At 40.2% G+C, this 27262-nt stretch overlaps 1 protein-coding gene and 1 long non-coding RNA gene across 4 annotated transcripts in view; one reads left to right on the top strand and one right to left on the bottom strand.

Moving 5' to 3' along the window:
* Positions 1-27262, bottom strand: part of LOC115224754 (rab GTPase-binding effector protein 1) — a 139758-nt gene that overhangs the window by 95310 nt on the left and 17186 nt on the right. For all 3 annotated transcript variants that reach the window (XM_029795647.2, XM_029795649.2, XM_029795648.2), the window contains exons 2-4: positions 9770-9907; positions 5385-5588; positions 2375-2501 (exon numbers count right to left, since the gene is read on the bottom strand). In XM_029795647.2, the coding sequence (XP_029651507.1) occupies positions 2375-2501; positions 5385-5588; positions 9770-9907 (469 nt within the window). The remainder of the gene's footprint in view (positions 1-2374; positions 2502-5384; positions 5589-9769; positions 9908-27262) is intronic.
* Positions 1-27262, top strand: part of LOC118767982 — a 71657-nt gene that overhangs the window by 30484 nt on the left and 13911 nt on the right. The window contains exon 2 of the long non-coding RNA XR_005003901.1: positions 20997-21218. This is a non-coding gene — a long non-coding RNA (uncharacterized LOC118767982). The remainder of the gene's footprint in view (positions 1-20996; positions 21219-27262) is intronic.

Here is a 27262-nt window from a genome sequence, read left to right as displayed (position 1 = left end):
TTCTCTCTCTCTCACACACACACAATACAAGAGGGTGCTGAAAAGTTCCTGGTTTTAAGGGTGTCGCAAACGGCGTGGTTGGAAGCTCAACCTTCCAAGTTCTTTTACAGGGCTTAGAAAAACTGAAGGACCGCTGCAATAAGTGTGTGAATCTGAGAGGGGAATATGTTGGATAAAATCATAGTTAACTGATCTTCCTGTATTTTCATTCACCCAAAACCAGGAACTTTTCAACAGCCCCTTGTAAAAGGCTATCATGTAAAAGGCATATTCGAACATGTAAGAAAGCCATTTGCTGTGTTTTGTCAAGGAGAATGTTTTACGCTGTAGAACAGGGGCCACAAAATATTTTTGACCATCAACTCCCTTTAGCCACTTCTTCTGCACCCACCCCCTTTAGCCACTTCTTCCGCATCGACCCAATTTAGCCACTTCTGCATCGACCCCTTTTAGCCACTTTTCCTTCTGCATTGACCCCTTTAACCACTTCTCCTTCTACATCGACCACCCTCTGCATTTAAAATGTCTTAATACCCTACCCTACTGTACCATATCTTGAATGCGTATCGGGTACTGACGCTGGCAATTAAAATGTCAGCTAAAATATACACGTACGACAAATTAATGAATTCTATTGAAGATGACTCACTTTTTACATTTAAAACTTCATGTACGAATATACAGTATTAAACTTTCAGCTTTTATGAATTTATTTTCGCAGAAAATGTGGAAAACACATCATATTGCTGGAATATGTTTTATTGAAATTGGCAACATTTACGGGAGGGATGGGCATGGCGCTGACCAAGTGTTTCAAACAGTTCATCTGGGTCAGCTGGTCTTTCGCATGCCAACCTCCATTCAACCCCTTGGCTATCATTGTAATTCCTCGTTCCCTGTAATACCCCGTAATTCTTCGCCAACCCCCTTTGGCGACCCCTGCTGTAGACAAATGGTGTAATTAATGAATTCTGTGTACGAGTATACCGTATTAAACTTTCAATTTTTATGAAATTGTTTTCACAGAAAATATGGAAAACACATCATATTGCTGGAATATGTTTTATTGAAATTGGCAACATTTACGGGAGGGATGGGCATGGCGCTGACCAAGTATTTCAAACAGTTCATCTGGGTCAGCTGGTCTTTCGCATGCCAACCTCCATTCAACCCCTTGGCTATCATTGTAATTCCTCGTACCCTGTAATTGGCAACATTTACGGGAGGGATGGGCATGGCGCTGACCGATTATTTGAAACAGTTCATCTGGGTCAGCTGGTCTTTCGCATGCCGACCTCCATTCAACCCCTTGGCTATCATTGTAATTCCTCATACCCTGTAATACCCCGTAATTCTTTGCCAACCCCCTTTGGTGACCCCTGCTGTAGACAAATGGTGTAAATATACCAAATTCAGCTCACAGCACCACCTACCTAGACTGTGGGATGTAAGCATTTCGGAGAGATTATCTCCTTTTCAGCCACAGAGAATGGACAGGGTTTGCTGTGAGATGATAAGAGAGACTGACTCTCTTAGGGTATTCTCACTGTCATACAATGACTGATAGCGCTAATCAGCAACTCCCCACAAACAAATTACAGTATGGCAACACTAAGGAGTGGTGTGTATAAATACAAGGTTCAATACCAGGTCAAATATGTTTGGGTCATAGTTGAACCCATAGGAAAGCCATTTACCGTGTTTTTGTCATGGAGAAAATTTCTTGCTGTAGACAAACAGCGTAAATATACCAAAATCAGCTCATAGCACTGGACTTCAGAGCAGTAACCCCCTCGGGCAAATGTTTTGGCCCTTAATTTCTTACACTTTAAATGAGCCAGGCCACATCCAGGTCATGACTCCTAGGTACCTGACTACCAACATGTTTGGGCCAACAATTAAAATTATATATCTACTTCATCATCATCATCATCGTTTAACCTCCGCCTTCCATGCTGGCAATTAATGTTCTGCTTAAACAGTTGCAGATCAACACCTGCAGGAAAGGAATGAGCAGAGGGGAGATTCCAGGGGAATGATGGTCTGAGGAGGAAGGACTGGGCAACAATGGTTAGTGTTGGAGAAAGGGGAGGAAGTAGATGCAGGAAGAGGGAAGAGAGGTGGAGAGACGAGTCAGGGGAACCTGAGTGGACGAGGTACAAGACCGGCCAGTTCTGCACTTTCACACACACACACACAAATATATATCAAGATTGAAGCCTGGTGCAGCCATCTGGTTCGCCAGCTCACAGTCAAATCGTCCAACCCATGCTAGCATGGAAAGCGGACGTTAAACGATGATGATGATGATGATGATGGGGTTCTTGAAGTTTCTCTCTACCAAATTCCCTCTCAACTTCAGTAAAAAACTTACCTTTCTTGATTTAACTGCATTTTCAGATCTTGAAGTTCTTGTTCTGATTTCTCATTCATTTTCATCATTCTCTGCCACACGCTCTCATATTGAGCTGCTGTCTTCCTTGAAGCTTCATCTGCTGCTTCTGTAAGACACAAACAGGTATTTTTTTTTTAGAATAAACGCAATCAAGGTACCCCTCACCACACACTCCAGTGCCAGCGATAGGAAAGAAAGCCTCTGGCCTAACACCCATCATGGTGACTGGTGCTGGAATCACAGAAAATGCACCCAGTTAACAATGTTAAGTGGATCACAAATGAACAGAGGAAGTTTAGGATTACAAAGTCCCCCTAGTTTTATCCCACAGAAGACCAGTAAGGTTACAGGAAATTTTGCTGTAAACATTTTTGCAATAGGAAAATTCACTGTATGAAATCTCATTTTAAATGACCCCAACACATTTTTTAATGTTTGATGTTGAATAAAGACTTACCCGTTTAATGCTTTTATAATTTTTCTTTTTTGCAATTTAAAAAATGCTGATATAATAAGCTTTGTCAGTGTCCATACAGCAAATTTGCCACATGGCACATCTGTCTCCACACCAAAATTTCTTAAAGTGAATTTTCCAGACGCAGACTTCTACACCTCTCAAGTGTTGGTGCCACAAGAAAATGCATCCGGTACACTCCATAAAGTGATAGCCGATAGGAAGAACATCCAGCCGTAGAAACTAAGCTAAATGACACATGTGAGTACCAGTTCTATGGTCTGAGTTTCAGCTACAGAACATTAGTGGTCCCAAAATGTTATCATTACTAAAGCATTCCCTTTCCTGAACTGGTACAATGAAGGAGAGTGCCTCAACCAACAGTCTCTCTGGAGTATCATATGAGTGGGACAACCTCTGCAGTGTTGATACCACACAAAATACATCCAGTATACATTGTATAAAGATTGAAGAATGAGCTGAGAAAGTGTTGGTTATGAAGTCCCTTTAGTCCTGCCTTGGGTCCCAGCAAAGGGTTATCTAGCATATCTGGTGAAAATTCCTTCAGAGCACAGGGATGCAGATATACCCTTGGTTGGTGTCAAGTTGCACAGTAAAACCTATTTCTTTATTGCCCACAAGGGGCTAAACACAGAGGGGACAAACAAGGACAGACATAGGTATTAAGTCGATTACATCGACCCCAGTGCGTAACTGGTACTTAATTTATCGACCCCAAAAGGATGAAAGGCAAAGTTGACCTCGGCGGAATTTGAACTCGCAACGTAACGGCAGGTGAAATACCGCAAAGCATTTCGCCCAGCGTGCTAACGTTTCTGCCAGCTCACTTGCACAGTAAAACCACCAGGCGTGAGGGACCCTGAACTGTTGTCCCAGCATCCTTCTAGGAAAGGAATGCTTTGATGTAAAATACACTGTTTCTTGTGATTGCTGGTCATCTCACTTCTGCCTGTGCCCAGGTACTAATACTAATCAATGGAGATTGAGAGAGTGGGGTACTCATGTTGTACGGGTGTTTACCACTATAATCCAATGATGTACAGATGTTTCTTTATCGTGTGGTGACCTTCATTCATCGTTCCATCTATGCGGTTCTTCACTTTGACATTCAGAGCACTTGGACATTTGGGCAGAAATCACATCGAAACGGATGCAGCAGCCCTCAGATCTTCAAGTGGCAACCGAAAGGTGGTGATGTGTGCAGAATTAACTGGTTGGAAGCTTGCACCACTAGGTTACAACTTACATCTGTCCCTATGCCTCAAACAACGCAGATCTGCATCAGGACCGAATAGTCACCTGAGAGGTCATGGGTGGAAAGTCAGAAATGTCAAAAACAATGAGGAAGCACAAGGAGAGAGTAATTATCTGTGAAGATGGAGCGATCACCAAATATGCATATGAAAAGGGCACAAAAGGGTCTTTTTCATGTGATAAATCTGGCTGAGTCTGTTTCTCAAAGGAACACCGACTCAGCCACACATGTAACCACAGAAACACCCTTGTCTACCAATATAACATGTAGCATAATCTTTCATGCAGTTTGTATAAAGTGTGTAGTGTAGGTCAGCTGGTGGACTCAGTATTACAAATCCCTACATCTACATCACTGTTTATAAACCAATTTTTTCCCAATGGGCCCCTTTGATCCCTATTTTACTCTACTGGACCTTCATAGCCTTTCAATGTATATACAAAAAAATCCTTCTGTATTTTTATAATTAAATATTATTACTAATTCTATTTAAAAAATCATTAAAATATTTTGTGTATTGGAGGAGTTTAACCAATTTACTGGACACACATTTTAATTACAAAATCTTATATGGACCCTCAAGGCCGATATGGACCCCGGTTGAGGACCACTGATCTAGGACTTTTGATCTAGGACCACTGATCTAGATGGTCGAGATGTTGCTGGAAAACTAACTTGTAATCAATGTGGAATGACTTATAAGTCCCTTGCAGGCCCTAAGAACCATACGAGACCTCATCAGCGATAAGGAAACCAAACTTAGAATGAAATGAGTTCAAGAAGTGGTCTTACTCGGTCACGAGTTGACTTCCACCATATGTATGGTAGAAGACAACCTGTTTTATGCCCTTGTTTCGATATCAAATGGTGGCTGTAAACAAGCCTCACTGTCATACAAGTGATGTGGTTCATTTTCAGTCTTTTGTGAATAACATGCCTAGCCCTGGGGAAATATTACCTTATTTAAAAACAGGTAAGTGTTGGTGACAAGAAGGGCATAAAAATGAAGAAAATGAAAACAAAACATTTTATTCTTTCTACTTTTTTAACATTTATCTTAATAAAGGACTGACCAACCTGCTAGAAATAACAGCCAAATCTCCTTCAAATGACACTACTATTCAAAAAGCTGAAGGATATATTGGATAATGAGGATTTATATGCACTATGCCTGAAAATACAATGGGATGGTCATAGATGGAATTCCTTTAATCACGAGTCTGCCAATCAGGGTTGATCTGGAGCCCAAACAACATTACCTTTCATAATACTCTGCAAACTGGCAATCTCCTCCTGGCACTGGCGCCGAATGTCTTCAACTTCATCCTGTTTGTTCTCTTCCGAAACGGCTGCAGCAGCCTTCAGATCTTCAAGTTCACTTTGAAGCTTCTTCAAGTCTATCAAGAGTGAGTTGTTCTTGCCAAGGGCCTCAGCTGTTGTGTCACGCTCTCGCTTCAGTTCCTCTGAAAGATAGAAAAAATATTGATATATTTATTAATCTATTAATATTTTGCTTAGGCATCGTGAGACTAATAACCTGGGGTAGACCCCAGTAGACATATTGTTTCAGAATGAAGTGTTGAGTAGAGAGCAGTAATTAGAAAACGAGATGACAAAGGAATAAAGGATTATCTTATGAGCTTCATTAGCTTACAGCTGGGGTGTTACTCAGGCACTCAACTAGGAGTGCACTGCATCTTATAGCAGAAACAGCTGTAAGCCAATGAAGTGCATAAGATAATCATAGGCACAGAAGTGGCTGTGTGGTAAGTAGCTTTCTTGCCAACCACATGGTTCCAGGTTCAATCCCACTGCGTGGCACCTTGGGCAGGTGTCTTCACCTAAAGCCTTGTGTGTGTGTGTGTGTGTATATGTATATATATATATATACACACACACACACACCGGAGTAACCACAAATGCGAAACAAGGCAGGAAAAATAGTACTCAAATACCAGAGGTAGAGTAATATGCTTTATTAAAAAGCAGCAAAAATATCACAAAAACTGTTACTCAGAGTTTCACGTTCCTGTTCATTGGACAGTTTTGTTTAGAATCTAAAAAACGTCCGCTAAACGGACGTGAAACTCTGAGTAACAGTTTTTGTGATATTTTTACTGCTTTAATAATATTATATATATATGGAGTTTAAAATTCACATTCAATTTTTAAACTCCACTGGTGTTGTTCTTTGATACAAATGCCACACTTGAAACCATTCCAAGGTGGATCTAACGTCTGTATTGGATTCAGTTACCTATGTATACACCTGTGTGTGTGTGTATTTGTCTTCATGTACACATATATTGCCTGTAGCCATGTTATGCATACTTGCCACATACAACCAGCAAATAACAACTGAATATTGCAAACTCCAATACCCAGCCTTTCCTGGCATCCTACATGTTGAAATAAACTACATTGTAATAAATCCTCTGTGTGTATATGTATATTATATATATATATATATATATATATATATATATATATATATATGTGGTGTGGTGTGTGTGGTAAGTAACTTGCTAACCAGCCACATGGTTCCGGGTACAGTCCCACTGCGTGGCATCTTGGGCAAGTGTCTTCTACTATAGCCCCGGGCCGACCAATGCCTTGTGAGTGGATTTGGTAGACGGAAACTGAAAGAAGCCTGTTGTATATATATATATATATATATATATATATGTATGTGTGTGTGGATTTGTGTGTCTGTGTTTGTCCCCCTAGCATTGCTTGACAACCGATGCTGGTGTGTTTACGTCCCCGTCACTTAGCGGTTCGGCAAAAGAGACCAATAGAATAAGTGCTGGGCTACAAAGAATAAGTCCCGGGGTCGATTTGTCAACTAAAGGCGGTGCTCCAGCATGGTCGCAGTCAAATGACCGAAACAAGTAAAAGAGAGAAAGAAAGAGAAAGAGATATATATGTATGTATATATATATATATATATATTATATAGGCACAAGTATGGCTGTGTGGTAAGAACTTTGCTTCCCAACCACATGGTCTCAAGTTCAGTCCTGGTATGTGGCGTTTGTGCAAGTGTCTTCTACTATAATCTTGGGCTGACCAAAGCCTTGTGAGTGAATTTGGTAAATGAAAGCTGAAAGAAGCCTGTTTGTGTATGTGTGTGTGTGTGGGTATATATTTATGTGTGTGAGTGTGTGTCTGTCTGTCTCCCCAACCATCGCTTGATAACCAATGTTAGTGTGTTTATGTCCCCATAACTTAGCAGTTCAGCAGAAGAGACCAATAGAATATGCACCAGGCTTACAAAGAATAAGTCCAGGAATCGATTTCTTTGACTAAAAGGCAGTGCTCCAGCATGGCCACAATCAAATGACTGAAACAAATAAAAGAATAAAAGAATATGTGTGTGTGAGTGTGTGCGTGTGTTTACTATCAGTCAACCATAACATCTTGATGACATAATTTTTCCCTGAATAAAAACAGTACCAGCTGGTTGTCAAGTTCTTGCTGAACGGATTTCATTTCAGAGACTTCCTTCTTTTAGATTGGTTGTCTTCTCTACAACAGGTGAGCGCCACTTACTCTTGACTATATTCATTGGCCATTCACTTTCCTGACGGGTCTTGTTTCCCCCGTCCTGCAGAGTACCCCAAAATCACCTTCCGCTCCCAGCAAGCTTGGTGAGTTTGTCGGTTTAGTTGCTAATGACCCGAGCATGCAACAGGTTGTATGGAGGTACGTGTGACCAGCAGAAGAAAAAGCAACCTCACACACAACACACACATACATACACGTATGTGCATACACAGAGTTTGTGTGTCACATATGTCACACAACCTTGTCATAATAAAGAATCACAGAAGCAAAGATGGGTGCTCGCATATTTACATGCACGTCCACTATAACATCAAATACGTGCACAATTAGACAAAGACATTCACAGATGCTTGCTCACACACGCACACACACACACACACACACACACACACACAGTTGCATACTCACACACACATACACACGCACACACGTATACTCGCACACGCATACTCACACACATGTATACCCACACACACACACACTCACATGCACACACACACACATGCATACACGCACGCATACTCACACACGCACACACATACATGAATGCTCACATACAAACACACACACACACACACACACACACACACACACACATACTCGCACAAACACATCTATTTTACTTTCACTTGATTCAATCATTAGACTGTGGCCATGCTGGGGCACCACGTTGAAGAAATTTTAGTTGAATGATTCAACCCCAGTACTTAATTTTTTAAAGCCTGGTACATATTCTATCAGTCTCTTTTGCTGAGCCGCTAAGTTACAGGTGACATAAACACACCAACACCATCAAGCAGTGAAAGGGAGGGCAACAAACAGAGAGACACACACACACACACTTATTTATATATATGTGATGCAGTGCATCCAAACAATTTGAATTGGAGAAAAAGCACATTAGAAGAACCAACAGACCCACAACCAACACACACACTTGCTCAATCCCAGGCAAGATCAAAGGCATCAAAGTCCCCATTGTGACTCCATAGCAAAATCCATCCCGGGACTCAAATTACATTCATGCATCCATAGCAAACAGATGCAGCTTTTTGGCTTTTTTTCCTTTCTTTCTATTAATCTCTCTCTAACAAGTCCTCTCCTTCAAACACTCGTACATCGAAACTGATAGGAGCAACCATCGTATATATATATATATATATATAGTACAAAGTAAGATAGGGGTTATGAATGAACGAAATGAATTTGTTTCTCCATTTTCTTATTTGTATTATATATGTCATCATCATCATCATCATCATTTAGCGTCCGCTTTCCATGCTAGCATGGGTTGGACAGTTCAACTGGGGTCTGTGAAGCCAGAAGGCTGCATCAGGCCCAGTCAGATCTGGCAGTGTTTCTACGGCTGGATGCCCTTCCTAACGCCAACCACTCCGTGAGGAAGGGCATCCAGCCATAGAAACACTGCCAGATCTGACTGGGCCTGATGCAGCCTTCTGGCTTCACAGACCCCAGTTGAACCATCCAACCCATGCTATATATATATATATATATTTATACATTCATTCTTTGTTCCTGATCTTTCTCTCTCCGGCTGGGTAACGTACTTCTTCTACAGCAAGATACCTGTCTCTGTATCGCGACATGACCTCCTCCAATACCTTCTCCCTTCTTAAAAGTGTTTGTCTTGCAAGTACTAGGTGACACTGTCATTGCCAATGCCACTTGAAAGCACCCAGTCCACACTGTAAAGAGGTTGATGTTAGGAAGGGCAGCCAGCTGTAAAAATCTTGCCAAAACAGTCACAGAAGCCTGGCTGGCTCTTGTGGTACCATCCCACCCATACTAGCATGGAACACGGACGTTAACTGATGATGATGATGACACACACACACACACACAATGAGTGTCTTCTAATTTCCATCAACCAAATCCACTCACAAGGCTTCGGTTAACGAGAGGTTATAGAAGACACTTGCTCAAGGCACATGCTGTGGAACTGAAACTAGAACCAGGTGGTTGGGAAGCAAGCTTCTTACCACACAGCCACTCCTGCGCCTGTACAGAAATACAACCCCACACACACACACAAACAAACCCCAGCCCCAGAACTCACCTTCTTTCTGAAGAAACAGCTCCTTCAGTTTGGCTCTTTTTAAGCCAAACTCCTTCTCTTGTTCTTCTTTCTCCCGAATCAGTTCACGCTCCCTTCGTTCCAGATAGGCAAGCCGTTCGTGCAGAACCCTCAGTTCCTCTGTAAATAAAACAACAACACATTGGTGAAAAAAAAAAAGGATGGCACCTCTGGACAAGGCAGCTAAATAGACATCACGGCTATGTGCCCTGCATTTTACCAAACTGCAGGAAGGGAAAGAAGACAAAACTGAGCCCTGTGGGCAAAGACCTCTAAAAATATAGAGGATGAAGATGAAAACACAGAACCAATAGCAATTTGTCCTGGAATAGAACAAGAAATACTTCACTAGGAAAACAGGTTAAGGGTTAGTGACAGGAAAGGCATCTGACCATAGAATACTGCCTCAATAACTCTTGTCCGAGTTACATCAGCATGGGAAAAGCAGAGGTAATGATGATGATGATGATGATGATGATGATGATGATAGTGGTGTTCGTAATGGGAATGAGGATGATTGTGATAGTGGTGGTGGGGATGATGATGGTGGTGGTGATGGTGATGATGATGGTGGTGATGGTGATGGTGGTGTTGGTAATGGGAATGATGATGATTGTGATAGTGGTGGTGATGGTGATGATGATGGTGGTGATGATGATGGTGGTGATGGTGATGATGATGGTGGTGGTGGTGGTGGTGGTGGTGAGGAGGAGGGGGGACGAAAAAGGGGGAGGAGGAGGAGGAGGAGGAGTGAAGTTCAAGGCCCATCCTCCCAGCCTGGTGGAGGGGATAAGTCTTGTTTTTTTTTTTAGTATTCCAGTTCTTTCAATGGTCCTCCCTCCCCTTTCAGAAAAAAGTACATACGACTAAATTAGCTAATATGCCCTTTCCTTTTATATAAAGAAGAGTAAGATATGATTTGAGGGAGACTTGACTGTTATTTCTATTGGGGTAGGAAATCTAGCAGGACCCAAACAGGAGGAGGCTGCATGCAACAGAACTAAAACCATCCTTTTTCACTCAAAACTACAGCTCCACTAGACAAGTTACTGGTGTGGAACTTGTCCCATTCACACCCGTTTGGTTTGTTCTCTTAACCCTTTCATTACTGTATTTATTTTGAAATGCTCTGTGTTTCTTTCAATCGGTTTAAAATATAACAAAGAATTTAGTAAAATAACTTAGTTGTCATTAAGCTAGTGTTAGGAACACAAATTGTGACTAAGGTTTGGTGGAAGATTTTAATCCAGAACTTTTGAAAACAAGACATTTGTACAACAGAGCCAGAGGTGGTTTCAGCTGGGTTGGTATTGAAAGGGTTAATTTGCAGATTTTGTTTCATTTGTTAGAAATAGCAGCCAAATCTTGTGCAAATTGAAGACACTTTTGACTGACTGTCTTAAACCCTTTTGTTACCATATTTCTGTTGAGATGTTCTGTGTTTCTTTTAATTAATTTTAAATATAAAGAATTTAGTAAAATAACTTAGTTATCATTAAGCTAGTGTTAGGAACATAAATTGTGACTAAGGTTTGGTAGAAGGTTTTAATTCAAAACCTAAGAAAACATGACATTTGTACTCAGAGCCAGAAGCAGTTTCAGCTGGGTGAAAGGTTAATGAAAGGTTTAAAGTAATAATTTGTTGAAACCTAGAAACAGGGTCAGCATTTCTAAGGAGAGGTGTTTAGTCGAATACATCGACCCCCAGTGTTTGACTGGTATTTATTTTACTGGCTCTGAAAGGATGAAAGGTAAAAACTGACCTCAATGGAATTCCTACTCGGAACACAAAAAGCTGGAAGAGATGCTGCTAAGCATTTTGTCTGGTTTACCAACGATTCTGGCAGCCCACCGACTTGATGATAATAATAATCCTTTCTACTATAAGCACAAGGCCTGAAATTTGGGGGAGGGGGGAGTCAGTCGATTTGATCAACCCCAGTACGCAACTGGTACTTATATGATCAACCTGAAAGGATGAAAGGTGAAGTCAACCCCAGTGGAATTTGAACTCGGAACACAGTGGCAGACAAAATACCTATTTCTTTACTATCCACAAGGGGCTAAACCCAGAGGGTACAAACAAGGACAGACAAACGGATTAAGTCAATTATATCGACCCCAGTGAGTAACTGGTACTTATTTAATCGACCCCGAAAGGATGAAAGGCAAAGTCGACCTTGGCGGAATTTGAACCCAGAACGTAGTGGCAGACAAAATACCACTAACCATTTCGTCCGAGGTGCTAACAATACTGCCAGCTCGCCACCTCATAATAATAATAATAATAATGATAATAATAATAATAATCCTTTCTACTATAGGCACAAGGCCTGAAATTTTTGGTGAGGGGGCCAGTCAATTTGATCAACACCAGTACGCAATTGGTACTTAATTTATTGACCCCCGAAAGGATGAAAGGCAAAGTCGACCTCAACGAAATTTGAACTCAGAATGTAATTATGCATGAAATGCTGCTAAGCATTTTGCCCGGCATGCTAACAATTCTGCCAGCTAATAAGTAATAACAATATATTTTCATTGATAAAAAGGTAAAGACCACCACCCCCCCATGGGAATGCACCTAGAAAGTACCCTCCGAGGCACAAGTCCAGACAAGGTTGTTCATGGAAGACCAGCAGTCATCCATGCATACCAGCCTCACCTCTTCATACCACAGATGTTATCCAAGGGTAAGGCAAAGACCGATACAGCTTGGTACCAGTGATGTCGCAACTCATTTTTACAGCTGAGTGAACTGGGGCAACGTGAAATAAAGTGTCTTGCTCAAGAGCACCACACACACAGCCCCGTCTGGGAATCGATCTCACTACCTCACGATTGTGAGCCTGATGCTCTAACCCCTCAGCCATGCACCTTCGTTTTCATTGATAGGAATCCCTAAATTTATGGGACAGGGCTGCCCAGAAGGGATGGATGAAGGGCAAAAATCAAACACAACAAAGCCACCAAGACCTGAGAAAAGAAAGGCGAGTAAAAGAAAGGCGCAGGAGTGGCTGTGTGGTAAGTAGCTTGCTAACCAACCACATGGTTCCGGGTTCAGTCCCACTGCATGGCACCTTGAGCAAGTGTCTTCCGCTATAGCCCCGGGCCGACCAATGCCTTGTGAGTGGATTTGGTAGACGGAAACTGAAAGAAGCCTGTCGTATATATGTATATATGTATATATATATGTATGTGTGTGTTTGTGTGTGTGTGTTTGTCCCCCTAGCATTGCTTGACAACCGATGCTGGTGTGTTTACGTACCCGTCACTAAGCGGTTCGGCAAAAGAGACCGATAGAATAAGTACTGGGCTTACAAAGAATAAGTCCCGGGGTTGATTTGCTCGACTAAAGGCGGTGCTCCAGCATGGCCGCAGTCAAAATGACTGAAACAAGTAAAAGAGTAATGAAATGAAATACTAAAATACATTTACTCCACCGGTGCCACACTGCGTCGGTATTGCACTAAATTCCATTGCATAATAATGATTTTCATCTTCTCTGCAGCAGCAGCTGTTGTTGTTGCTGTAATAGTTGCACAACATCGCAACCAGCAAACTTACTGCATGGTACACTGTGGCAGTACAGTCCCAGACCACACCGACCCGGCATATATACGGCAGACAGCTAAACTAAACGAGCTAAGGGGAGGGCTTTTAGGTCGTTGTTCAATCGGCTAGAAATAGCAGCGAAAATATCTTTTAAATCACAACCAATTATTTGTAACAGATATACAGCAGTCAGGTACACTAAACGAGCTAATGTGAGAGCTTTAGGTTGTTGCTCAACCTGCTAGAAATAGCAGCCAAAATATCCATTAAAACACAACCAATTGTTTGTGCAATGTATGGGACAGTCCTTGGCCACAATTTCATATATACAGCAGTCAGCGACACTAAACGAGCTAATGTGAGGGCTTTAGGTCGCTGTTCAATCAGCTAGAAATAATAGCCCAAATATCCTTTAAACCACAAACCTACCACCTGTACTATGTATGAGACAGTCCTTGGCCACACTTTCATACATACAGCAGTCAGGTACACTAAACAAACCAATGAGAGAACTTTTAGGTTCCTGCTCAATCTGCTGGAAATAGCAGCCAAAATACCCTTTAAATCACAACCTACCATCTTAAAAATGGACAGACACATTGAACAATGTGCTCTTAGATACATTGTGTCTGAATAGAAGGCAGGATGCCCCATAGCCAGAATGTATTTAATCTCAGGTCTGCTCTATCAGAGCTGACCTACATCTAAACAATAGCAGTGTGACTAAATATAGGGTGGGCCAGAAGTCATGCACCAAAATTAAAACTCATTTAATATAAAACCTGCTGAGGTCAACTTTGCCTTTCATCCTTTCAGGTTCATTAAATTAGGTATGAGTTGCATACTGGAGTCGATCTAATCGACTGGCCCCCTTCCCCAAAATTTTCGAGCCTTGTATATATATTACAACATTCATTTTCATCCTTTCTAGATTCCTATTTCAAAAGCAGTTGGGAGTTGAATTTCCTTTTCACCCCATTTGGAAAGGAAACCGGGTTGGAAGGCAAGGGGTAATGAATTAAGTACCAGTAGCAAATAATTAAAGTATGGTCATTACTTGCAATTCTGGACTACTTGGTAGCCGGTACCACACTTTCACCAAATGTTTTAGGCAGCAGCCCCCAATCACAGGGCCACAGATACAATGTGTTATGAATTAGTAAGTAAAGAATATAAAAATGTTTATCAGTATACATTAGTAATTAAAATAAATGTAAGAATTAGAGAAACAGAAACTTGAAAAGTTTCCCACTTCTGCCGCCAACATTGACTGTAAAGCAGAAAATAAAAATAAATAAGCATTCTGAACCGAAATGCAAATGAAAACAAGATTCTTACAAAAGCACCAAATAAGGCATCCTATTCTCAGAAAACATATATGTATGTATGTATGTATTATGAATGTGTGTGTATATATATATATATATATATATATATGTATATATATATATGTATCTATCATGTATGTGTGTGTGTGTGTGTATATATATATATATATATATATATAATGTATGTATACATATACATGTACATATATATGTATATGTGTGCGTGTATATATATGCATGTGTGTGTATATATATGTATGTATGTGTATATATTTGTATGTATGTGTTATATATATATATATATATATATATATATATATATATATATGTGTATATATTTGTATGTATGTGTATATATATATATATGTACATATATTTGTATGTATGTGTATATATATATATATATACATATATTTGTATGTATGTGTATATATATATATATATATATATATTTGTATGTATGTGTATATATATATATATATATACGCGCACATATATATATATATATATACATAAATAATACACACTGAGAAAGATATATTAAATGCCATGAGATAAATACTTGATTTATTGGAATTCTCTTCCTTTCCAGAAAAGGTAAAACAATCACCAGCTGATAATTTGGACCGACTTTGCATGGGAAGGGGAGACAATCGCAAGAATCAAGGATTCTCCAGAAATGACAAGACGTTAAGGGAAAAACCATAATGGCATGGGAATTCTGGAAATGTTATTCCCATGGTTATCTCCCTTTTGCATTCAGAGCTGATCCTCATAGTCACCTGGTGATTGTTTTACCTTCTCTCTAGAATCTCAGATAATGTCAGTATATCAAGAATTTATTTTGCATGTTATTTAATATACCCTTACTTGTCTGTCGTTGAAATTCATGGCACTGGGTGTTGTGGGTTATTTTTCTAAGATCAATTTTGCTTTGTGTGTCTGTGTGTGTGTGCTTGTATATGTACATTTGTATGTATCCACGTATGAAGAGAAGCATTGTGAAAACACAAAGAAATAGCAAAAAATACCAAGCTGCAATGAAGAAAAGTTTAAGGAAGTTTTATATGTTTGAAAACTTTATCCTTTATCACAGGAAAGAAGAAAATGATAAAAAGAAGGAATAGAAACCGGCAAGAAATTCCAAGAACAAAAAATGTGTATGTATATTTGGACTCGAATTGGAAACTCAAGACCCACTTTTCTGGGATTCCTTTACATATTACATTAGAGTTGTAATGCCAATCAACTCCCTACAAGTGGTTACCATATCTACTCATGAGTCATACTCCTAATTTGAAGTTAAATGTTGGAACAAATTTTTTTCTTTTCATAGTTTTAGCTTTGCTTTGTGTATGTCACCCAGTTTTTATTTTTAAATTTTTTTCAGTTAAAATCGAATATACAATAGTATGATTCGTGCATGACTAAACACAATAATAATTTTTGCTCTCTTGGTGACCTATTTAGCTGAAAGTAGTGAAGTGTCCTGAAAGTTTAATTGCCAGAGTAAAAACAGGCTGGAGAATGTTAGGAAAGCTATTATCTCTGCTGGTAACAAGGGCTTTGCTTTCAGAGTAAAGGGCAGATTGTATGAAGCTTGTGTGCAAAGTGAAATGCTAATGGCCACAAGATGTTAGCCTTGAAAGAGTGGAAGACTTGGAGAAGGAAATTAAGTAAGTGTGCTTCATTGGATATGCAACATTAGTGTGCATAGAAGGAAAACAAAAGATCCCACTTTGGTCACGACACTTACCATGGGATTACACCAAGAAAGTTGCCCTCCCCCCCCCGGCACAAGTCTAGGCAAGGTTGTTTATGGAAGACCAGCAGTTGCCCATGCATACCAAATTCCTCTCTCCGTGCCATCGATGTTATCCAAGAGAAAGGCAAAGGCTGATACAGCTTGGCACCTGTGACATCGCAACTCATTTCTACAGCTGAGTGAACTGGGGCAACACAAAATAAAGTGTCTTGTTCAAGAACACAACACGCAGCTTGGTCTATGAATCGAACTCACAACCTCATGATTGTGAGACCAATGTTCTAACCACTGAACCATGACCCTTCAGTGTGCCTAAATAGCGGGTTGTTGATGAGCCGAGAGAGAGAGATACTAATGTAAGAGGAATCTAATGTGATTGCTTAGTTTTAGAAAGGCAATGTGTCAGGTAGGTGTGAGACCAGGCAGAAGACCAGGTGTGGGCCAGCCGAACACGGCCAGGTTAAATGCTAAAGGGTTACACAAGGACAGTTGAAAGAACCACTTGCTTCTACATCGAATATAAACATGGACGGGGCAAAGATAGGATTATAAAGTCAAAACAAACATACACAGTTAAACCAAAAGCAAGCATTGAAAGTGTAAACTTGTAGAAAAAAGAGAATACCCAAAATTCCTCACTAATATCGTCCACCACCAAGAACTAAATATAGTAATCCTACCTATACACTGTGGTAGCAGTGGTGGTGGTGGTAGTAGTAGTAGGTGTTGTAGTAGATTATCAAGTGTGGGTTAGTTGGTAAAGCGCTGGAATTCAACCAAGCACGAAGGAGAAGAACACAGGTTCAGTCCCTGAACACAGTCGATGAAATAGTTTACTTCATCCACCAGTCAGCTGGTTTTAGCGGTGGTGATGGTGGTGGTGGTGGTGGTGGTGGTGATGCTTTTATTTACTTTTTTTTTATTTTTAGTTTTATTTTTTTTTAGTTTTGGTTCAGTTAGTTAAGGCTGAAATTCCACAAAAAAAAAGAGACATGACAATTGAGTGACATCAGAGAAATCCAAAAACAGTGTTTAGGTGGGTACTCAGCCTGCTAGAAATAGCAGCTAAATCACCCTCAACTCAAACTCCAAAGGGACTTAAACACAAACTCATTGGATATGGTAGTCTTAGATATCCCCAAAAAGAAAAGGGAGGGTTTCCAACAGGAGTGCCTTCAATCACAGGTCAGCTTGACCAAGACTGACCAGCTGACCTGCAGTTGAACACAAACAATGAAAACATTTCATTTTTGGACCTGGTTTGCAAGATTCTTTATGTGAGTCTGTGTGTTGAAGCATATTTTGTAGTGTCTGTGGAGAGTACTTCTCTTTTAGTGCCTTATTATTTAATACACTCGCTGGTAAAATTTCCACTCATTTACTTATTTATTTTTCTAAAATTTTCAATTTGAAAAGAGGGAAAAAGTTGCCAAGAATTCACATAAGTTTCTTTTCTTTTTTAAAATCTTATTATAAAGTTCTTCCAAATTCATAATCAACACAAAAACTTGGTCAGATTTAAGTAAAATATATGCTCAGAAAATTTTAAAGAATATGGTATTTGTTGTTGTTACTATTATCCTCATCATCGTTATTATTAAGACAAGCCAGCAGAATCATTAGCATGCTGCATAAAATGCTTAGTGGTATTTTGTCCACTGCTACATTCTGAGTTCAAATTCCACCAAGGTCAACTTTGCCTTTCATCCTTTGCGAGGGGAGGGGTCAATAAAATAAGTACCCGTTGAAAACTAGGGTCAATGTAATTGGCTCATCCCCACCTCCCTCAAGCTGCCCTTGTAGCAAAAATTTGAAATAATAATTATTATTATTATTAAGGCAGTGAGCAGACAATTGTTAGTACACTGGACAAAGTGCTGAGCAGTATTTCGTCTGTCTGTACATTCTGAGTTCAAATTCCACCGAAGTCGACTTTGCCTTTCATCCTTTTGGGGGTTGATAAATCAAATACCTGCTGAACACTGGGGTTAATGTAATCAATTTTCCTCCGCCCCAAAAATTACTGGCCTTGTACCAAAATTTGAAATCATTATTATTAAGGCTGCAAGCTGGCAGAATCCTTAGCTCACTGAACAAAGAGCTTGGCAGTATTTTGTCCATCTTTGCATTCTGAATTCAAATTCCACTGAGGTCTACTTTACCTTTCATCCTTTCAGGATTGATAAAATAAGAGCACAGGGGTCAATGTGATCAACTATCCCTTCTAAAATTTCAAGCCTTCACCTTTAGTAGAAAGGATTATTATTGACTAATTATTAGTCCAGTCACCAGGGTGGTTAGTCCACTCTGCGGGATGGCTAGTCCACTCTGCAGGATGGCTAGTCCACTCTGCAGGATGGCTAGTCCACTCTGCGGGATGGCTAGTCCACTCTGCAGGATGGCTAGTCCACTCTGCGGGATGGCTAGTCCACCCAGCAGGATGGCTAGTCCACTCTGCGGGATGGCTAGTCCACCCAGCAGGATGGCTAGTCCACCCAGCAGGATGGCTAGTCCACCCAGCAGGATGGCTAGTCCACCCAGCAGGATGGCTAGTCCACCCAGCGGGATGGTTAGTCCACCCAGCGGGATGGTTAGTCCACCCAGCGGGATGGTTAGTCCACCCAACGGGATGGTTAGTCCAATCTGCGGGATGGTTAGTCCACTCTGCAGGGCAGTTGGTGTTAGGCAGGGCATCCAGCAGTAAAAATCGTGCCACACCAGACACAAGAAGCTTGGTGAAGTCTTCTACCTGGTCGGCTCCTGTGAAACCATCCGACCCATGCCAGCATAGAAGGTAGACATTAAACGATGATGATGCTGATGATGAAGTACCAATCAAATACAGGAATTTATGGTATCAACTAACCCCTTCCCTAAAAACTACTGGCCTTTTGCCTAAATTAGAATCAATTACTAGTAGTAGTGGCAGTAGTGGTAGTATGCAATTATCACTGTTATTATGCACACCACTAATTACTCTTTCTACTACTGTATTTTCCAGCTCACAAGTTGCCTTAGTACTTAAGTCAGGGTAAACTTTTCAAACAAAATGAAAGTATTTTTAAGTCTATACTCCTCGCAATAAGTCAATTTTTCCCCCAAAATAATCAGTCTACCAGAGATTTATTTTCGTTGTTGGTACAATCTTAGGCAGTAGATTTCGGCCTGAAGGATTCAATATCTTTCACTTGTTTCATTGATTAGACTGCAGTCATGCTGGAGCACTATCTCGAAGAATTCTTCACTGAATGAATCAACCCCAGAACCTGTTTCTTTCCCCCCGCTTTTCTAAATCTAGTACTTATTGTATCAGTCCCTTTTGCTGAACTGCTAAGTTATGGGGATGTAAACACACCAATACCAGTTGTCAAGTGGTGGTGGGGGACAAACAGACAGACAGAAAAATACGCACACACACACACACACGCACACACACACGCACGCACACACACATGATGAGCTTCTTTCAGTTTCCATCTACCAAATCTGCTTACACAGCATTGGTTGACCTGAGGCCTTAGTAGAAGACACTTGCCCAAGGAACCGTGCCCAATACCTACATCACTATATAGATGTGTATGTGTATGTATTTGTGTGTGTGTGTGCGTGTGTGTGTGTAAAGATATACACTGGCGAAAATAAATTTAAGACCGATGATAAAAGTTCTATTTCTTACAAAATATTTTGTTACTAACACCATACAAATTATTTCTATCTTTTACACCTTATGCAGAATTTATTTCTCTTTCGAATGATGCAGACAATACCTATTTTTATCCAACTTGAAGAATTCTAATGCTAAATTAATATAAACGTTTCAAACTTACCTTTATATTTGACCAGTCTCTGAGTATAACTTCCATGCTTGCATGCAAGTCGTTTTACTGCACTTTAGTTGCTTGCTGATGTTCGAAAAGATAACTTTTTGCTGGTGGATTAAATGACTTTTGCTCTCGTGACTGAACTGAGGCTACGTTGTTTTCCCATTATTAATCAATTGTATAATAACGTTAAATTATAACACTATGTAGTGCTGTTAGTCTAGTTGTGTGACCACCCATTTTGGCAAAAAAATTTGCATACATATTACATGGTCTTAAACAAATTTTGCCGGTAAATTTGAAACGTTTATATTAATTTAGCATTAGAATTCTTCAAGTTGTATAAAAATAGTTATTGTCTGCATCATTCGAAAGAGAAATAAATTCTGCATAAGGTGTAAAAGATAGAAATAATTTGTATGGTGTTAGTAACAAAATATTTTGTAAGAAATAGAACTTTTATCATCGGTCTTAAATTTATTTTCGCCAGTGTAGTATTACTACTGAGATTTCAGCGAGGCAATGTAGATACTGTGAAACTTAAACTACTGATACCAACTATGACATTATTCATATCAGAAGATTAAGACGAACACTTACAAGGTGTTAGAGACATTCCCTGGAAAAGTACATTCACACTGCCAATAACTTTTATATATATATATATATTCATATCTCCTTCCCTCTCTCTCTCTCATTTATCTCAACTTATCTCTGTATTATCTTCTGTGTCTTTTAAGATTTAAACATGACGAAGGAACAATACAGCTAATGACCTGGAAACGAGGGCCGAGAGAGATACATAATGTTGGTGTTTGAAGTACTGTGAAGCCAATGTCTGAAGGAATGGAATTTCAGAGAAGAGGTAACGTTCTAGGAAGGAAGTGTTGGATGTAGTGGTTTGTCAGAGGGAGCTGGAGTGTATAGCTATTGGGAGCAGAAGAGATGGACATAACGAGAAGGTTGGTATGGAGATTATCTCAAACACACACACACACACATATCGATTTGCTGTGCTTGAAAAGACACATCAAGCTAAGCCAAATCGTGACCATCAGGCTGAGAGATTCTTGTCCTGCAGGCATCATGTAAAAGCACCAGTGCCAGTGTCATATTAAATGTACTTTTGCTGGTGTCACATAAGAGGAGCCTGTGTCTTGTTCCACACAAAGCACCCAGGTCGGTGTCACATAAAAAGCATTCATGCTGGTGCCACACATAAAGCACCGTGCTAGTGCCACATATAAAGCATCCATGTTGGTGTCACACATAAAGCACCCGTGTTGGTGCCACATATAAAGCATCAGTGCTGGTGCCACATATAAAGCACCCATGTTGGTGCCACATATAAAGCACCCATGTTGGTGCCACATATAAAGCACCCATGTTGGTGCCACATATAAAGCACCTATGTTGGTGTCACACATAAAGCACCCATGTTGGTGTCACACATAAAGCACCCATGTTGGTGCCACATATAAAGCACCTATGCTGTTGCCATGTATAAAGCACCCATGATAGAGCCATGCATAAAGCACCCGTGCTGGTGTCACACATAAAACACCAGTGCAGAGCCACACACATATAGCACTCATCCTGGTGTCACACAGAGCACCCATGCTGGTGTCATGCATAAAGCACCCATGGCGGTGCCACATATAAAGCATCCGTGCTGGTACCACATAAAAAGTGCCTCTGATGGGGCCACATAAAAGGCACTCAGTACACGGTAAAATGGTTGACGTTAGGAAGGGCATCTAGCGATAGAAACCACACTAAAACAGGCAATTAGAGCCCAGACGGTTCCCCAGCTGGCCACCTCCTGTCAAACCATCCAACCCATGCCAGCATGGAAAACAGATGTTAAATGAAGATAATGATATATACATATATATCATCATCATCATCGTTTAGTGTCCGCTTTCCATGCTAGCATGGGTTGGACAGTTCAACTGGGGTCTGGGAAGCCAGAAGGCTGCACCAGGCCCAGTCTGATCTGGCAATGTTTCTACGGCTGGATGCCCTTCCTAACGCCAACCATTCCATGAGTGTAGTGGGTGCTTTTTACGTGCCACCGGCACAGGTGCCAGATAGGGCTGGCAAACAGCCACGAGCGGATGGTGCTTTTTACGTGCCACCGGCACGGGGGCCAGGTGAGGCTGGTAACGGCCACGATCGGATCGTGCATTTTACGTGCCACCGGCATGGAAGCCGCCGCCGGCACAGAAGCCACATATATATGATTGATTGATTGATTGATTCTAGTTTCAGCTCATGAGCTGTGGCCATGCTGGGGCACCGCCATATATATATATATATATATATATACATATACATACATACACACATGTATGTTTATATAACTGGAATGCCAATAGAATGTGTGTGTGTGTGTGTATACATACATATATGTATACACACATGCCCGGCATTCGCCATGATAGATCGCTAGCCACTAAACCCGTTTCTTTTTTCTCTCCTTGTTTATGTCTGTGTTCCTTTCTTTCGAAGAGCATAGGCTCAAAACGTAAAAGACTTTCTCAGTTCCCAAGCATTAAACTAATACATTTATTTGTTGTTTACACACCCGTCTTCGTCTTTTGTAAATTCACACTATATATATATATATATATATATGTATACACACACACATCATCATCATCGTTTAACACCTGCATTCCATGCTGGCATGGGTTGAACGGTCTGACTGAGGGCTGGCAAGCCAGGAGGCTGCACCAGGCTCCAATCTGATCTGGCAAAGTTCCTACAGCTGGATGCCCTAAAATAATGCTAACCCCTCAGAGTGCAGTGGGCGCTTTTTACATGTCACTGGCACAAGGGCCGGTCAGGCAGTACTGGCAACAACCACACAGCACTAGCATCACATATATATATATATATACATATATATATATATATATATATACACACACACATATATATATATACACACACACATACACATATATATATATAAACACACACACACACACACACACATATATATATAAAGTGTAAGTAGTGTTAAAATCCAAGGTGTGTCCTCTTGAAGCTCATCTGCTTATTCCAGTCTTACAATCCGTTCTGTAGCTGTTGTCATTGATGTGAGGTACATATCAGAGTTGAACATTCCGGAAACATTGCTTGCAGAGTTATTACATAACAAAATGGGAACCTGGAAAATTGTTCTGGCATTATTTACTCACCATTACACGTTTCATTCGCTAATATTCTTTTCTACTCTAGGCACAAGGCCCAAAATTGTGGGGGGGTGGGAGTCGATTGGATCAAACCCAGTATGCAGCTGGTACTTAATTTATCGACCCCGAAAGGATGAAAGGCAAAGTCAACCTCGGCAGAATTTGAACTCAGAACCTAAAGACAGACGAAATTCCACTAAGCATCTCACCCCAAGTGCTAACGTTTCTGCCAGCTCGCTGCCTTAAGTTGCAGGTACATAAGCACACCAACATCGGTTGTCAAGCGATGGTGGGGGACAAACACAGATACACAAACATACATACATATATATATATATATATATATATATATATATATACACAACAGGCTCATCTACCAAATCTGATCAATCTGGGGGCTGTAGTTGAAAACATTTGCCTGAGGTGCCATGAAGTAGGACTGAACCCACAACCATGGGTGCCTAAGTACAAGCTCAACTAGAAAACAAACAGTTAACTTGGGTCACATCTCAAGGCTGTCCCAGTTTTATAGATGCAAATGTACAATTGTTCGTTCCAAAATCTGAAAAAAAGAAATAATAAAAAAGCTGAAATCTGAAACACTTTCAGTGCCAAGCAATTCAGATTTCGTACACAGACTGACAGAAGGCAGCAAATGGCTACAGAAGCAGAGGGGGGTGGAAGGGAAATGGGTAAAAGTATTTCTGTTAAAAACTGACGGTGAACTTTAAACTTCCTGACACAGTAGACACAGTCACAGGGGCAGCGAAGTTATTTAATGTGGCTGTGGCAACTGTTTATGGACAGCAAAAGTGGCTTTATCTCAATTTCTTTTAAATTCTATGGGTTTCACATATATATATATATATGTATATATATATATATATATCCTGCTAGCAGTATCGCCCGGCGTTGCTCGGGTTTGTATATAAGCATTTTTAGAGAGTTATAGCCAAAAAATAGCGAAAAAAATGCATTAAAAATGGAAAAAAAATTATGGTAAATTTTTTTTTAAATCGTTGACTCATCGGAGACATTTTTAGAGAGTTACTTCCCTTATATAATAGCGAAAAAATGCATTAAAATGGAAAAAAATAATGGTAATTTTTTTTTTAAATCGTAGACTCATCGTAGATGCGCGCTAATACCCAGAAGGGCTCGATATGAATCACGACTATAAGATACCCGCTTTTGGTTAAACTGCACCGCAAAATGTGGGAGTAGTTAGGAATCTAAATCGTAGGAGACAGACACACAACCTCTCTTTTATATATAAAGAAGATATATATATTTCTATATATATATTTCTGTGGTAATTTAATCAGTTACAAATAGAAAAAAAAAACTTGTGCTAATACTATTTTTATTCACATTTAACTGCAGAATTTGAAGTACTTAAAACTACCCCATCGTGTCTGTGTGTGTGTCTGTGTGTGTGTGTGTGTATGTGTATAATTGTGTGTATCTTTGTGTCCGTCTGTCCCCTCCCTCATCACCCCTTGACAACTGGTGTTGGTGTGTTTACATCTCTGTAACTCAGTGGTTCGGCCAAAACGAGACCGGTAGAATAAGTACTAGGCTTAGAAAAGTCCCGGAGTCGATTTGTTTGGCTAAGACCCTTCGAGGCAGTGCTCCAGCTTGGTCCCAGTCAAATGACTGAACCGAGTAAAAGAAAAAAAAGAATAATCCTTTCTGCTGTATGCAGAAGGCTTGAAATTTGCAAGGAAGGAGCCTGGTTGATTAAATCAACCCCAGTATTCAACAAGTGCTTATTACAGTGACCCTGAAAGAACAAAAAGCAATGTCGACCTCAGTGAAAAATGCCGCCAAGCATGCCAACAATTCTGCAAGCTTACCACATTAACGGTTTCGAATTTTGGCACAAGGCCAGCAAACTTGGGGGAGGTAGTTAGTTGACTAAATTGACCCCAACGTTCAGTAAGTACTTATTTTAGCAACACCGAAAGGACAAAATGCAAAAATGCATTTGGCATTTTTTCCAGTGTACTAACAACTCTGCCAGCTCGCCACATGAATGATTTCAATTTTTGGCACAGGGCCAGCAATTTTGGGGGAGGTAGCTAGTTGATGAAATCAACCCAAGTATCCAACAAGGGACTGATTTTAGAAACCCTGGAAGGACGAAAGCAAAGTTGACGAAAGGCAAAAAATACCACTAGGCATTTTGTCCCGCGTGCTAACAATTCTGCCTTAACATAAAGCTACAAATAATAGTATGGAAATATTGAGTGAAAAAATCCTTTTGCAATAGGAAAAGCCACAGATACGAAGGTTGTCCCACATGATGACATGAAACATGAATCACTAGACTTGCTAGAAATAACAACCAAATCTCCCTCAAATCAATATCCTACCAACTTAACCCTTTTGCATTCAGATTATTCTGTCGAATGTAACGCTTATTTATTCACGTTGTTTTCAATTAAATCATGAATTGTCTCGTAACTTTGAGATTTTCATAAAGTGATTGCTTATTTTTGGAAGGACATTGTAAGGAAGGTGTAAGAGGCAGGATCTGGTTGGTTTGAACATAGAACATGTAGACTATTTCGGTCAGATACGGCCGGTTTGAATACTGAAGGGTTAAAGGAGCCATTGGATAATGTACCCCAATATAGCCCTTAAAAAAACAGGATGGTCATGGCTGGAATACTTTTAACCTTTTTAAAGTGGAAATCAGATATAACCACTCAAAATTACATTATCCTTAATTACATAAATCTGTTTTATATAGCAACCTATCTTTTATTAAGGAATGTCATGTTTGAAACAATTTTATTGAGATATGTGAAGTTTATGGAGGCAACAGGACGTGCAGAATTAAAAAAATTCTATCTTTTTGGCAGATATTTAATATCATCACTGGAATAACCATGAAATTTAATTTTGGTGTTAACAGGTTAAAATGATGTTTGGAACATAACATCATCATCATCATCATCATTGTTTAACGTCCGTTTTCCGCGCTAGCACGGGTTGGACGGTTCGACCGGGGTCTGGGAAGCCAGGGGCTGCACCAGGCTCCAGTCTGATCTGGCAGTGTTTCTATAGATGGATGCCCTTCCTAACGCCAACCACTCCACGAGTGTAGTGGGTGCTTTTTACGTGCCACCTGCACATGATCGGTTGGTGCTTTTAATGTGCCACCGGCACGGAAGCCAGCCAAGGCGGCGCTGGCATCGGCCACGTTCGGATGGTGCTTTTTATGTGCCACCGGCACTGGAGCTAGTCGAGGCAGCGCTGGCATCGGCCACGTTCGGATGGTGGTTTTTATGTGCCACCGGCACAGAAGCCAGTCGACAAAAGACAAAAATATATTGAGATATTAAGATGGTATTTACAACATAATATCACAACAGACAAATATATATTGGTATATTAACTCTTTTTACTGCAGAAATCAGATATATCTGCTCCAAATTACATTATCCTTCAACAGTGGAAAGCAGCTTTATATACCAATCTAGGTTTTGCTGAGAAATATTAAGTTTGAAATTATTTTCTGTTGAGAAAATGTCAAGTTTATTGAAACAACGTGACTTGCAGAAAATGCCAAATATAGTTTTTGGCAGATATTTAATCCTTTCGTTATCAACCCAGCCAAAACTGCCTCTGGCTCTGTAGTACAAATGATAACTAAGTTATTTTACTAAATTCTTTGTTATATTTAAAATGAATTGAAAGAAACACAGAGCATCTCAACAGGAATATGGTAACGAAAGGGTTAACATCATTACTGAAATAAGCATGAAATTTAATTTCACAATTAAAGGGTTAAAATGATG

This window comes from Octopus sinensis, linkage group LG26 (assembly GCF_006345805.1).
Source record: "Octopus sinensis linkage group LG26, ASM634580v1, whole genome shotgun sequence".
Lineage (NCBI taxonomy): Eukaryota > Metazoa > Mollusca > Cephalopoda > Octopoda > Octopodidae > Octopus > Octopus sinensis.
This window is presented reverse-complemented; position numbering and strand designations above follow the sequence as displayed.